This window comes from Manacus vitellinus, unplaced genomic scaffold (assembly GCF_001715985.3).
Source record: "Manacus vitellinus isolate BGI_N305 unplaced genomic scaffold, ASM171598v3 scaffold_1_pilon, whole genome shotgun sequence".
NCBI classification, from domain to species: domain Eukaryota; kingdom Metazoa; phylum Chordata; class Aves; order Passeriformes; family Pipridae; genus Manacus; species Manacus vitellinus.
In genome coordinates this window covers 45,296,017-45,311,079 of record NW_021939396.1, presented here as the reverse complement: position 1 = coordinate 45,311,079, position 15,063 = coordinate 45,296,017, and the positions used below count along the sequence as shown (strand labels likewise).

Here is a 15,063-nt window from a genome sequence, read left to right as displayed (position 1 = left end):
CTATACTGCTTTGAGCACCTGAGCTGGCTCAAGTGTCTACACACACAGGGCTGCATGGTGGAAGGATTGGGTAGGAAAGTGACCGCGAGCCCATTCCTTTTCTAAAGGCATTCCCCTTCAAAGCAGTCTATGAGTAGCAGCTACAAGCTGAGCTTAAATGCTTTCAAACTGTTGCAAAAGCCCATTGGTTCTCTCAGGCAGGCAGAAAGTGCCTTGAAAGTGCCTAGAAAATTGTCTAGATGAGGTGGAGAGACAACTGTGCTGGAAGAGTCCTACAGACCCAAGCTAATGTACGCATCAGGGCTAGAAACAATTTATTTGACTACTGATTCAGAGACTCAGTGAAAGAAGAGATCAATATCAGTGAGTCTCAGAGAATCCTTTCAATTGATGTCACCAAGAGCCAAAGCATCATCTGAGATATCTATAAAATATGCTGGGTGCTCACCTACTCAAAGAAAGCTCACCATTAACAGGAGCCAGAAAACCAAGCATGTGTGTAGAGAAAAGGACAAGCAAGCAAGCAATGTGCTTTGATTTGGTCAGGTAAAGATCACTTATGACCTTTGTGAGCTCTGACCCTTTTCAACAGAGATAAAAAAATGCAGATGAAAAAGAACTGAAGACAAAGCAGTGAGGGAATTTAGATGACAGAAGTAGGGCTGATGCTCAGAGCAGAACAGGGACAGAAAAAAAGACACTGCAAGGCAAGAGTCAAAGAGACAGTGACATCTTGAGAATTGTAGACTAAGGGGAAAGAAAAATTGAGAACAGAAGACAAAAGGAGAAATAAATCTTGCCAGATGACACTTGTCTGGTTATGACATTTGAATAAACTGCAGACTGGTTAAGTTAGAGGAAAAATTCACATAACAGGAACTGGTGTCGTTCCCCTGGCCAACACAGCATTTGTGCCTTATTTGCATTAAAATAACTGCAGATAACCACTGTGTCCTAACCAGTTTTCACCATTTTGTATGTAACCTTTGCAAATACATCTCCAAATGGCAAGCACACTTGTATACATGAAACCCAGCCAGGAGGTTGATCATTACCAGAAAGAAGTAAGCCAGAAGTTGGAATCTATATCCTAAAGCTTCAAACACACCCAAGAGGTGGACGGGTGTTGACGGTAGAACTGGAAGCCAAATGTTTTCTTGCAATTACGTATATACTAGATGCCAATTTGCTTAGCAACTACATTGCAATTTATGAAAGACCAATGAAGTACAAACAGCTTATGTGGGAGCAGAGTGAGAACCTTGTGCTAACATACAGAGATTCCTGAGTGCAAGGAGTAAGTAAAGCAAAAGGCAAAACAAACCACTGAACCTCACGACTATGATTAAACACGGGCCCTACCAGAAATGACCAATAAGCAGAATACTTCACTGCCACCTCAATTTCTAATGGGCTTTTGCCCATAGACCCACAGACTCAGCATTTTGTTTTACCTTCCCAAATATTTTCTTGGCCAGGTAGAGTGCGAAATAACTGCTTGGGTGCCTTCAGTCTAGTTCATGAAGCCACAGTACTGGCTAAAAATGTGCAGGCATTGTAACAAATTGTTTCTTACCTACAGATTTCCACTCACCAAGCTGGTATCAAGCAGCCTTTGTAATGAAAGGCTTTCTCAAAACACAGACCTTTGAGACAGTTATTGCCAACCTCCCCTGCCCTTTCCCTGACTTACAGGTTGATCCAACCCATACAAACTCACGTCAGCCAACTGGCAAATGAATGTACATACTGATGATATGGATATGGATTTTCTTCTTTCCCCTCAAGAAAAATGACTGTTATTTCTGAGGATTACTAGCCTCAGAAATAAGAGGAAGCCCTTACCTTTCCAAGACTCCTGAATGTAGACGCGTATTCCTCTGAACATTTCTATACACACTGTCATAGCCAGGTAGCCATAGATAAGCATGGTATGAACCCCTGTGATATAAGTCTGCAAATCCATTTTCTCTGGGTCTCCTTAAGTGCAAAGAATACCCTAACAATTCACTATCTTGATTTTGCTGTAATTTTATACATTTGAGTGCAAAAGCATCAAACAAGCACAAACCACTACTTTTTATCCTCCAAATAAATAATACACAAACCCACTTTGACTGGTATTTAGAGCAGGAAGACAAGCATCAACTCCATGGTCCCTTTCAATGATGACTCACCACCAGTTACTGACCAGGAGATGCGAAGACCTGCTAATCTGATGGTGATATTTCTTTCACTAGTCACCAGCTACGAGCAACAGCAGTAACTTGCCGACCTTGCAAGTTAGACATATTACAGGACCACAATTTGGAAAATATTTACTTCTGCTGAGGTGACAGTGATGACTGACCTGTGGTGATCATTAATTGAGGCAAAATTAGGTCAATATATACCTGAAGTTCCCTCACTGCTTTGTCTTCATATACCTAGAGCTACAATTAATCTTGGTTCAGCTAGGACCAGAAAATACCCCTCTGAACCCTTTATTGACAGATGTATGTTACAAAAAATTTCTCTTTACAGTATCAGTTGTGTAAATTCTCTGATTTCTGGAAATAGGTATGAAGTATAGTATCATTCACAGTTCTGTTTCTATTTTCTTCTCAAGTCTCTATACATGGTTACACCAACCAAAAAAACTGTACTGCCTAACTGTATTGAGTCTGGTCCTCATGAATCAACATTTCATTTTTTACTAATACATGTTACTGATGATACCAACATCATAAACCATTTCTATCTCAGTTACTGGCATCTATAATTATTTATGCTTAGAGATAGTAATCTTTTACATTTTCAGTCATCATCCCAAAGCACTTTACAAGTTGCTTTTATGTTAACCTTGGTAGGAAGCAACTGAAGCTCGAAGTAACTTATCTTGGGTCACAGAACAGGTCAGCAAGAGTCAATGTATTTCCCTATCCCAAGCCCTCCCTTTCCCTTGCCACAAGACAAGCAGTGATCAAATGATGAAACACAAAAGGTGAATAATTAGATGAGTAAGACGGGATAGGTAATGAAGACTGAAATGAGCCTCTGCCAACTACTTCTGCCTATTTCCCTCCCGCCAGGAATGTTACAAAATATTAAAAAGCTGCGACCTGGACCATTCATACTAATACAGCAGACAGAGCTGGTGTACAGCAATACTGCAAACTCTCATGGAAGCTTTCGCTTTACAACCTGCAACACAATATTTGTTCTCAAAAATTGCAAGCTTACTGTAGTCTAGCTAATGCAGTATCACGTTGATTTAAGTATCACCACCTCATCAGACTTTGATGTTGCTACTCCAGAAAGGTCACCAAATACCTTCACAGATAGAGATGTACCTCTCAGGAAGATGAATCCAAATAAGAATAATGGAAATAAAGATGTAGTAACACCCACTCTCTCAATATTTCCTTAAAAAAATGTCCCCAGATGTTCATTAAGTTGGAAAATTTTGGGTTTATTTCTTCAAGTCATTAGCATAACTTACAGCAATTTGAGAGGTACTATCCAAGGTGAGTAGGAAAGTTGTGACAGGGTTGCTTTCACGGAAGTGTTACAGAAGGAGCCCTATACAAAGTGCAGACCACCCTTACAGCAGCACATCTCCTACAGAGCCAGAAGTCTCCAGCATGGTGTTGCAATCTGCAGAAGTTCAAATTAAGGGCCATGCCAGTGCCTTGTTTTGGAAGTGGGGACAGTCTACAGACAATAGAAACTGGAGCTTTGAAACAGGCAAGCAGTGTTAACCTGTCTGATTCATACCACCTCCTTGAAAGTTTATCTACACAACCTATGAAGGTTGTGTAAGTATAAGTCGTGCTTGCAAACTGTCAAAAAAGGCCAAGGACAGTCTGGGTATTCTCCTAAATAATTCTGTGCTCTTGATGCAAAAGAAACCCCTTACCAATAAAAAAAGTGCCAGTGTCCTAACTGGATCCAAGTATGTGAAATTTAATTTCCCTGAGGGCTGAGAGTAAAGATTGGGTAAGAAAACTGGGACACGAATGGATTGGTTCATACGAAAACCTGAAATAGCCCTGGGCAGAAATTTGGAAGTATTGTGAAATACTGCATAAGAAGAATCCATCTTCATATGCAGGGAGTAACTCTAGATGGGAGATGTAGTAACACAAGCAGATATCCAAAAAGGTTGTACAAAGAAATATATACAATGTTTTAAATGGGAATATAGGATGCGGCAATCCAATGCCATGGCGTTATGCAAATATTTGTACCAGATGACTTGGACAGAACTAATTAAAAGTTCAAATGCTTTGAACACATGAGATAGACAACAATGCTGATATTGCTGATATCAGAGATATCAGACAGTTGATGCTCATATGATCAAAGTTAAACATCTTCCCGTTTAGTTCTGATAGTCAGTTGAGGTTGCCACAGCCTGATACACAACAACTTCTGGTAGATGCCACATACAAGCAGCATTAAGGTTGCAAGATGTAGGAATGCCAGCTCCAAGCAAAGGGTTCAATCATACTGCAAGATGATAATGCATTGGAAGGAAAGTAGGCTCCTCAGGTTTAAGTATCAGAACTAACAGGCCAGTGCTTCCTCTGCTTATAACCATAAATCCTAACACCTCAACCTGTTCTCATCAGACTCTCTGGTGATGATACGGAACAACAGGATGGTATGCATGTGCCTCAGCTCTCAGGGGAGAAAAGCTCCTTTAGCAGACCCTCATCTTGGATCCATCTTCCCTGGAATAATTTTTTTTTTCCTGGGCAGTGGAAAATAAAGTGTTTTTTTTTTAAAAAAAAAAAAAACTTCATTTGCAAAATCCAAGTAATAATAATAATAAAAAACTAGTGCACACAAATCTTTAACAGGTAACTCTGTGTGTTGCCAAATATCAACCTGAAGATCTGGGAACTTAAAGTAAACCAAAGACTGTTGAGAAGAGGAAGGTGTGACCCCGAACAAACCAGAACAAATTCCAAAACTCTAAAATCCCTCATAGAATACAAACAATTTTTTTGGTCCATTCACACTGGCATATGAATAACCGTCAGTCAGTAACTCACAACAGAAGGAACAATCTGTATATGGGTAAATGCACCAAGGTCTACAATCTCGGTGGAGAGAGCTGCATAAAAGGACACCTGCCCCCTGCTCAGGCATTCAAAGAAAACTGCTATTTATTTCAGCAGACTGACCTTACATTAGGTCTTCCTGGTAGATATACTGATTCAAACTGCCTCTTCTTGAAGCCTAAGTCTGGCAAATTTTATTATTCAGCTGCATGACATAATGTCTGAGGCATGGTCTCACTGGTGTCTTGGGAGAACCTGAAGCCTGTTGATGAGATAAAGTATTCATATGGGATTTTCCTTGCGAAAACAGTAGGTCCTCCTTGGTCCGGAATATAACTGGGTTCTTTCAAATGATATGCTACTGGATTTTTAAATTATTTTGAGGGTTTTTTTAAGCATTACTTCAGGTTCAGAATTTAAAATTCTAGGATTACTCAAAACAAGATAAGCTGCTTGTCTGTTGGATTGCTTCACTGTGTCAGCCTTTGACCAAACCACAGATACGCTCCAATTCCCTGGGTTCTTCAATCACAAAAGCATTTGAGAGAAGCCCTCAATGGTCATTCCATAGCAAAGGGCAGGGATCCAGCAGCAGCAGCAAGACAGTTTTACAGTCACACCAGGGTTTCTTTGGAGGAATAAATATATCTACCTGTCAGTACATATTTTGCATTTCAAGGCACAAACTAGGTTGAGGGATCTAACAGAAAAATTATGGAAAGTGAGCCCTGCAAGCTACAAGTCTTCACCTGATATCATTTAAGGAACTCTCTTTTAAAGTAATGTCTCCAATTTCCACTCTACTATCCAGGAAGGAGAAAATAGAGCGGTACAAGATGAGTTGCTATTGAGCCCAAAGGAGAAAGAAGAGTATACTTGCTCCAAAGCAGAGACTGCTCTATCAGAAAAGGTCTTCTTCACACCAGCAAGTAATAATGACTCCAAAGCTGCTGTTTTGGATATCACCCTTTCAATCTCACAAAGAAAGATGACTCTGGTACCTGGCCCATAGATGAAAGGTTCACTTTAGGCTTCTGGCCCTTAGACTACATGTAATACGAGTCAGAAACCTAATGACTTTCATGTCTCAACCTGTTAGATGCTGGAGCTTGCAACCTATGCCTTGACTCATCCCCGGAGCAGTGCTCTTTCAGGTAAGATAATCAGACCTTATTTTTCATAGACAACACTTCATATGACAGTAAGTCTCAGGAGGTTTCAACTAGCCCAAAAATATCTATGAGGTGTTGACTTAGTTTAGGTATCATTCAGACATGTGATATTGGGCAGAAAAAGAAACATACAAGCAAAGTTGACCAAAACCTTGTTTTAACTTTGTAAAACAACGTTAGACTCTAGATATAAACTGACCAGGTCAGGCTCCAAGAAACAATTTGTATTAATGTCCAAATATTACTGGACAATTTTTGCCTAGTACTCATTATATATAAATAAATATATATATATACACCCCTCATCCCAAACCCCACTGGAAAACAACTTTATGGTAAAATCTCACAGACAAATTCCAAACAACTATATCATGATTTCTGGCATATTGCTTCATGCCATTGTCTTGACATTCAAATGAGTTTAATAATTGCTCTTTTGAAGCTGCTAATGTTAAAAAAAAAATCTCTCAAGTTCTGGAATTGGCTGGGAATTCCAGGTTCTAACAGCTACACTGGAAATATTCACTCATCAAGAGGTTCAAAAGACACTGTCAGAACTGAAACACAAACACATGTCAGAACGACTTGAAACAGAATGACTATAACTCAGAGTTTGGTTTTTCTTTAAATTATGTTTGAAGAGCTTTAAAATGTTTAATTTATTAAACTGGCTTTGATACTACAGGCATAGCTTTCACTTTCAAGTGCTACAATGGCTCAATGGGACACAGAATATATTAAGCTTAAATTCCACTGCCACCATACACACTTATGAAAGACATTTTAGTGTTTCTTCACTTGAAGTAATATACTGTCTCTGCGAATTTGACATGAAAACTGAAGCAGCAGCCTCTCATACTGCACAGACAACTCTGTCAGACACCATCACTGCTCCAATTACCAAAAAATCCACTAAGTAATCACAACTAGTAGTAGCTGAACACAAGGAACTCCTAAAAAAATTCCCCAAAATGACAGATTTGGTTTTCGAAGAACAGTTCAAGTTTTTCCAGACGCTGCTTCAATCTCTCCTGGCAGATCTGGCCTTTGGCATGGCTTCTCTTTTACTTCCCTCTGCCTGGCCTTCCTTGAGGATGTTGTCATAAGAAAGACCATGTACTCAGCTGTTTCTCTTCCATATACCTGTATTTACTGTTCTCTTCCTCTATCCCTTTCAGCTCCTAGTGTCTACCAGGAGCACTACTTCAGTCCACTCAATACTATGAGCCGATGCTGCAGACGCAGTAATACCAGTGAAACCCAGGCTTTGAACAAAATCACATCCCATGAAGCATGCTTTGTACCCTTTGCAAAGGCAAGTCAGAGTTGTGGGATCAAGAAACTCAAAACCTCCCCCGCAAATGCTGAAAAGAGCACAAATGTAACACTGCCTTCCCTCCAGAGCAGGACTGGGCGGTGAAGGGCAATGTATAGACTAATACAGTGGACAGAATCAACGCCTGCTATCTGATAACCAACTCTTAGAATTACAGCACCACTACAGTGTTTGTCTGCCACCCCACCATCTAATATCCACACACACTGTTCAATGCACTGTTGTTTTCTCAAAGATGCACTCTTTATTGTACATACACCATTTCCTTACATGTGCAGCAGTTTTCTAGCTGCTTAATACCAGTAAGCTACCAGAGTCACAAATACTTCATTCAAAGGTACGTGAGAGGTAAGAGAAGTCCCAAGCTTCCATAAAAAGTATTCAGTTAATACTGTGCTGTATTTTATTACATTCAACCTTGCCTTCACCTCAAGTGACACATCAGAGATTACATGCTGACAGTGCAGGAGAGCGGTTACTGCTCCAAAAGAAACAAAACAAATACCCCAACACCCCCACCTTTGGGCTTAAATGCATTATCACTACAGTTTTTGAATGTAACAAACCACAGAATGGGTGTCCTGGCATAAAACCAGAATCCTAGGTAGTAGAAAGTAAGTGCTCTTTACTATCAGCTTTATTTTAGTACATACACAAAGGGATTTGCAGAAGTGCCATTTGTTGGAAACGCAGCGGCGCAGGGAAGGAAAAGTCAGTCTCTAACTGCCTACGAACAAAGAAAGCTAATTTAATTTTGAAACAAAAGGAGCTAAATTCATCATTCTGAGACAACCCCAGGACATGCCAGCATGAAATGGAAGAAAAGGAGTTGCCAAAGACATGCAGAAGAAGCTTTTTAAAGTTACCTGGAATCGGGATATTTTGTAAGCGTGGCCAAGCTGCTGGTATACATGTGCCCACCCACATCAATGTGAACTGGTGCGTTGGATTTTGTGAGCTGTGCTGGAGTGGGGATGCCTTGATTGTTCAATGGAGATGCAGGGGATCTAGTGATCAGAGGTCTTGACATATTGGGCCGACTGTCCTGTGAAGAGATAGACCTGGGTTAACGATCTCCTTAAAAACCTCACAGAACCCCACAGTCTTGAATCAATAGCACTGTCTCGTAGTCTTAGATTATGACTTTTATCTCAGTAAAGCACAGACAAGTACTTGGCAGTTTTTAAAATGAATCTAGCTCTAAGAGTTTTAACTCGCTACATTTTAAATAAGTGGGGCAAAATGCACTCATAAAACTCACAAAACAGAAATCACATTCAATAAAACAAGTTTTTCCTGAATAGTATTCGTGACAGTCAATCCATACCATTGAAAAACGTCATTCTCATTTTGAAGAGTTGATAAAGACCCCGCCAGAAAGAGCTGCAGACAAAAAGACCAAGAACAATATTTTCCTTAATTAAGACAACCCCAGGTAGACTTTCCGTTCCTTCCCAAGCCCTCTGTCACTCTCATACCACCAGAACAAAAATACAAACCCTCAACTCCTCCATCCTGCACACTCTTCTCTCGAATTCCCAATTCACATAGCACGGGAACAGAAGCAGAAACACCTGGACTAGTCAACTGCTCATGGACTGCAGACCACTGGACATCGACAGCCTTTGAGAGAGACATTTTCCATTTAAAAGTTACACGTATGGCGACAGCTGCCCCCGCGTGCCCCACATAGGCTGCAGGTCTGAGCGGCTTCCCGAGGCCGGCGAGCTCCGAGCGCGGAACGGGAGCCGATGCTCTGCTGGTGAAACCAAGTTTTGGTCACAAAGGAAGCGCCGCACCGCCAGCACGGAGCAGCGGCCGCCTGCGCGGCGGGTGGGGCAGGGCAGGGCGGTGAGCTGGAGCCAGGAAGGCAGGCGGCAGGCAAAGTTGGGGATTAAAATAGAAATGCATTCGAGAGCGGTTTTGAGACAGCCCCGCTCTCGACTGAAGGAAAGCCCCGTACGGGGTGGAATCTTATAGGGATGCCCTGAGAACTAAAAGCCCTTGCAAATGACTAAGTTTTACATTTAAAAGGTAAGCAAAGCAGCGAGAAGTCAGATACACTTCATCACAAAACTCTCTTTGTTCTTTCAACACTGTCTTTCAGCTGCACAAAGAAATGGATTCCTTGTAAACATCTCCTCAGAGCCAGGCAGAGCAAACCTCGCCAAAGCGGAGCGCTGCCGTGAGAGAGAGTTACGCGGCACTCGGACTAGCGAAGTCCGCCGCCGCCAAAAACATCATTTCTCCATTTTTCACGGCCGCTAAAAGACTCAAACCATAAAGGCAACAAGAGCCAGGAAAATGTCTGACTGATATGATTTACAGGCCAACGTTGCACAATAAATCCAAGTAATATGTAACAAAAGGCATCTATAAACCACAAGGTACTTAACTAATTTTCTCTCATACACAAAAGCAAGGTAAGGTCTAACACTGATAAAAACGAAGGGAATGAAGAAAAACATCTAGTTTAGATTTGGGGGAGGGGGAAGGGTTGGGTTTCTTCTGTTTCTTTACAAGCAGAAGTTAATATAAATCTGCAGAAATACCAGGCTTAATCACTACAATTGCTTGAGGAGGTGCCTGCAGCGCAAAGAAGACAAGTCCAGACAAAATAAGGTACACACGCTATGCAAAACTAATGTCTGCTACAAATGCTATGTGGTACAACCACCACCCAAGATGCTACTGATCTGCAGTACGGTATTTAGTAAAATAATGAAGAAAAAATTGAAAAACAACAACTGGAAAGGTGAAAGTAAGAAGGCAAGGACTGATACAAATTGGGGGTGGGGGGGAGAGAATGTGCTGGACAATTAGCAGGAGGAAAGCAGCAGGTCTGAGGAACACATTTCAGTGCTTAAAAGCAGACAAATGGTTTGGCAAAAACAAAGATAAAATCACAAATGAAAGCTGAGACTAAAATGAAAAACAAATTCTGTAACTTGCATGAGACAGACACCACCATCTCCCTTAGCAGGATCCTCTCTGGCAGAAAAACCACAGCTCTCTTGCAATTTAACACACTGCAGCACCACCGAGTCTGTAATAGTTTTTCAATTGGACACATTCTCCTGTATACCCTGCCTGGGGCTGCTCAAGAGAAAATGAACAGATTTGCAGGGTTAATATTGTAGTTAGGCTGGGACCTCATTCAGCATAGCTGCGATAGCACTGGCTGTACAAAGCAGTAGAAGAATGTGTAGTATGAACACCACTGCCAGGATGGGAGATAGGTCAGAGGACTGTGGGCATTTTACAAGGCAAAAAGCTCCATAAAACATAAGAAAAGGGAACCAGTTTCCAAACCCAAGTTGGAACCAATCTGCCATTTACACAGTTTGCCTACTTAAACTCCCAAGAAATAAAAGTGCTTTATAATAAAACCATTTGCTCTCTTATTTCAGCCTGCTCCTTTTCAACATTTCCTCTTCAAGTTACCTGCATTTATTGCATCTCATGAAACAATGCTCATCTTCTCCATGTTTAGTTATTAAGCACAATAATGCTAAGATTGCTCGAGTCTTAGCTCACAAAGCGTATTTCCCTGGATAAAACCAGTTCACTACTCTTTTGGAGACCACTTTGAAATTAGGCAATGGTATTTCTACTGCAGTTACCCCAGAGAAATTAAAGCAGAAATGGGATTCGGAGAACCAGGTACTTTAAAAAAACCCAGGTTTTTTAATGTGGCACAATGCAATATCACAGAAGGTCACCATCCAATGGGTACGGCATTTAACAGACCAAAGCTATATCATTGCATTAGTTAAAATCACTGTTTAGTTCAGCTGTGGAAAGGATAACACAGGGACAAACAGTCTCTCTGAAGAAACACGTGCCTTGCATCGGATTACTGCAAAAATGGAAGTGAACAAGTTTTGGTAAAAAGTGGTAATAACAAGGTATTGCTGGTAAATTATTAATCTTCTACCACCTAATGTGACTACAAATATAATTCCTTAGAAAGAACTACAGGAGGAGAGAAGGAAGTCATAGAAACTAAACTCAGTGGGATCTACTAAGCTATCTAGAACAGTTGACAACAAAAAGAATCAAAAAGCTCTTCAGAACCCTTTCTTGAGATCAGGCAGGTGAGACATGCACCCAGAATTGGGTTCAGAGCTCAGCCACGGCTGTTCCCACATGGGAGATCCCAGAGGCTGTTGTCTGCCTCAGGAACTGCATCAGCTTTGTTCATGAGTGGGACACAAAGTAGGGCTAGCACCTGCAGTGGCTGGATGGCCAGTGACCTTCCTGACCTGTCAACAGCCTGTCACTTGATAGCTTTTCTTCTCAAATATTTTAGTATTTATCCTACAAGAAAAAAAAATGAAGTAGGAACAGGAAATTGTCAGTTTTACAACAGTTCCCATGAACCAAAATACTACAAATACCCTGTAAAACATTTATCATTCTTAGTATTCAAAGATGATCCCCCCCACAACAGCTTCTCATAAAAATTAGTTCCCATTTCCACTCAGATTTAATGTATTACTGAAACTATGTACTCAAAAGGGCCAAAATCTGTGTGCTAGGTTAAAGGCATTTAGGCTGTATAAAACTTTTCAGTGTTGGTTCAGCAATCAGAAACACTGCTCTATTAACACAGTTTGGGGCTCGTCCACTTTCTTGATGATATTTGAAGGAGTCTTTCCACAACAAGTAGTTCACAGGCACAGGTCTTTTGGGTATATCTGAACCTGCTTCACGTTTTCTGCTCTAGGCAAGCCCTCTTATAGCCTCAACAGAAGCAAAAGCAGCCCTCCCTGAACTACTCCTCCTAGTATTTACTAAAATCTGTATGATTTAGAAGTTTTCCTTCCAAAGGGGACTGAGGGTCATTGAGGAGAGCTTTTAGATCTCTTCTCCTCCCTGCCTGTTTCTTCTATACCATCTTCTCCTTAACTCCATTCAATAATATTGTTAAAGAATAAGCCTTTACACCTGGGTTGAAAAAACACAGTAGTTGTAGGGCTGAGATGTGCACTCACGCAACTGGTCTACCGAGCAAGAATAATATAGGAACCATATCAATTTTCTGGTAGCAAGTGGAAGAAATAAGAGATATCTGAAGAATGTGAGTCATTACAGTGTCCTAAGTGTACAAAATTTAAGAGACAGGAGACTTACTCTTCCCCTCAAAATATTAGCACTGTTGTCAGAAATATTATTTACACTCTGTGGTCTTGAGTAAAGTCATCTCAGTTCCCCTCTTAAGTCTGAAACCTTGACAAAAACCATGCCATTACAAGACAACCTGAGCTCATACACAGAAGAACTGACATTCAAGTACATTCTACCTGACTCACTGGAAGTGGGGATCATTTTAGGTTGCAGGTCAAAACACTGCTGGCTGGGGTTATTATAGCCAACATCTTCCCTGCTGTGAGAAAGCCCAGCTCAAGCAAGAGTATATATGCTACTCAGTATTAGTTATTGGATATTCCCTGTCACAGCCCAAGCAATTATTTCTGCTGAGAAACTCAAATTTATGTATTTCAGACTCTCTTGGATTTTTCTGAGGGGAGGTGAGGACAAGCTTGTCCTGTTGTTTCTAGACATTAGAAAAATAATCGTGCAATAGTTTATTTTAAAGCATCAAATCAGCCTATGTTCATTAGCCTTTTTTCACAACAGAAAGCCATTGGAGAGATGTCTCTCCTTACAAAAGCTTGGTGCCCAGAAGAGCTGGAAAAAGCTGTTAGCACATCCACATCGGCCACCTCCAGCAGAAGAGTCAACTCTGAACACACACACATCCCACTGTATAGGGAATGAATCCAAACAGCAAAAAAACTTTAGAAGTTGGTGACAAATCTCTTTTCCTCCAGTACAAAGCAGAAATCGCTCAAGTATCATGAACAGCTATGCACCTGCACTCTGAAATAAACAGCAGGCTGATGCTTGTGGGATGGGGAAAGCCCATCTCAAGACCCTCATCCAAACCAGGAACATTAGGACTACTGTCAGATTTGGCTCCTGCACAAGTGTCCCCATTTTGAAGATACACTTTTTCAAAACAAACATTTCATTAAAGATTAAAAATATAATCATGGTCACATCTTACCACAATGCTTAAACAAGTACCCCCCACTTTTTTCAATTCAGCAAAAACAGTTGCCACAACAAAGAAGCTGGAGAAAGCATTTATTCAACATAAACAATATCAGTACAGTACAAACAGCACTTCTGGAAGGTGTAGCAAGCAGGCAGATATACAGAGACTATGTGTCCAAGAAGCCCAGTTGCTTGTCCTGCTGGAAGGGGAAACTGCCACCATGGGCATCTCTGTGGGTTGGTGATGTCCTCACATCATATTTTCTGGCTATGGCCCTGGTACTCTGCATCCACAGATGACACCAGGTTGTGCTGGCCCCTCAGACAGAGACCTGCAAGATGGTCAAAGATGACCCCGTGCACAACACAGAGCATACAAACTGCATTTTGGTCTCAAGGTGTGCATGCCATCACGGTGCTTTCTCTTCACCTTCATTCTGAAGAGCCCAGAAGCACAAAGAAGTTGCCCAGATCTTTGTCAAAAAGTCTTTACACGTGAGCAATTCACGTCTTTTCTTCTGTTTCTTCACCATTACACCAGTGGCTGGTAGCTCCCTGTGGACATGGCTGGGCTTTATGGCTGCCACTGGGTCTGCAAAACAAAGAAACAGCCCATTGTTTTCCCCAGCGAAAATATGCCGATTGCACTGTCATGTTTTGCCTTTCATCAATATAATCCCACTGCCTTCCTCTTGCAGCTGCAAGGTTTAGGATTGCTGAGTCTGAACATTAGGAATTATGTTCATAAGGCAAAACTCCAGAACAATTGTGTTTGAGTGTCACAGGAGAAATGGGCCCAAAGCACAATCAGCTGCAACTGAGTGGCACAGCAAGCCGAGATACCAGGTTCCCTGAGACTCAACGATAGTACTAGAATTAATATTTTAGATCTCTGAAAGAAAAGCCTCATTTTAAACTCTGAATGTCTTTCAACATATGACAGAAGGTCAAATTATCCTATACAAGACAGTCAAATACAATGGAGAGCTTGAGAAGTTGGAAGGTTTTTTGGATATGCTGAGGCACCTAAGGGCAGAAGAAGACCTGCAACTATGCCGTGCAGCTGCACAATCCTCTCACCACAAGTGCCATGCTTGCAGCACTCAGTATTATTTGCAGAAATACATACAGCAATGCATTTTAGAAAAAGGTGGATGCCACAAGGCTGCTTGAGAGAGGGGACAGAGATACCCAGAGGGGTCCATCATTGCTGACATATAAGGTATAGGTCAGCATGAAACAAAACCTTGGCTGAAACCCTTTCCTGGAGGTGTCAGTAACAGTGTTAGGCTGCTCTCTGTATCCTGCAATAGTCCAAATGCAGATCAAGCCTACAAAGTTGATAAATGCACCTCTTGTCACACCAGAGTGGCTACAGCAATGGTGACTGAAGCACTTACCTGATGGGACAATTTTAACTGGTACATTCTCCTTGTCCCTGAAG

General features: G+C 41.3%; 1 protein-coding gene across 3 annotated transcripts in view; it reads right to left on the bottom strand.

Annotated features, from left to right (window-relative positions):
- KCTD1 (potassium channel tetramerization domain containing 1) overlaps nt 1-15,063 on the bottom strand; it is a 68,521-nt gene that overhangs the window by 25,906 nt on the left and 27,552 nt on the right. Inside the window, exons 2-3 of one of the 3 annotated variants that reach the window (XM_018080766.2) lie at nt 9,056-9,179; nt 8,423-8,601 (exon numbers count right to left, since the gene is read on the bottom strand). In XM_018080766.2, coding sequence (XP_017936255.1) covers nt 8,423-8,601; nt 9,056-9,070 — 194 coding nt within the window. In that variant the 5' untranslated portion in view covers nt 9,071-9,179. Of the gene's footprint in view, nt 1-8,422; nt 8,602-9,055; nt 9,313-14,049; nt 14,255-15,063 lie in introns of those variants that run through there. The other 2 variants (XM_018080774.1, XM_018080757.1) reach the window with 2 other exon arrangements.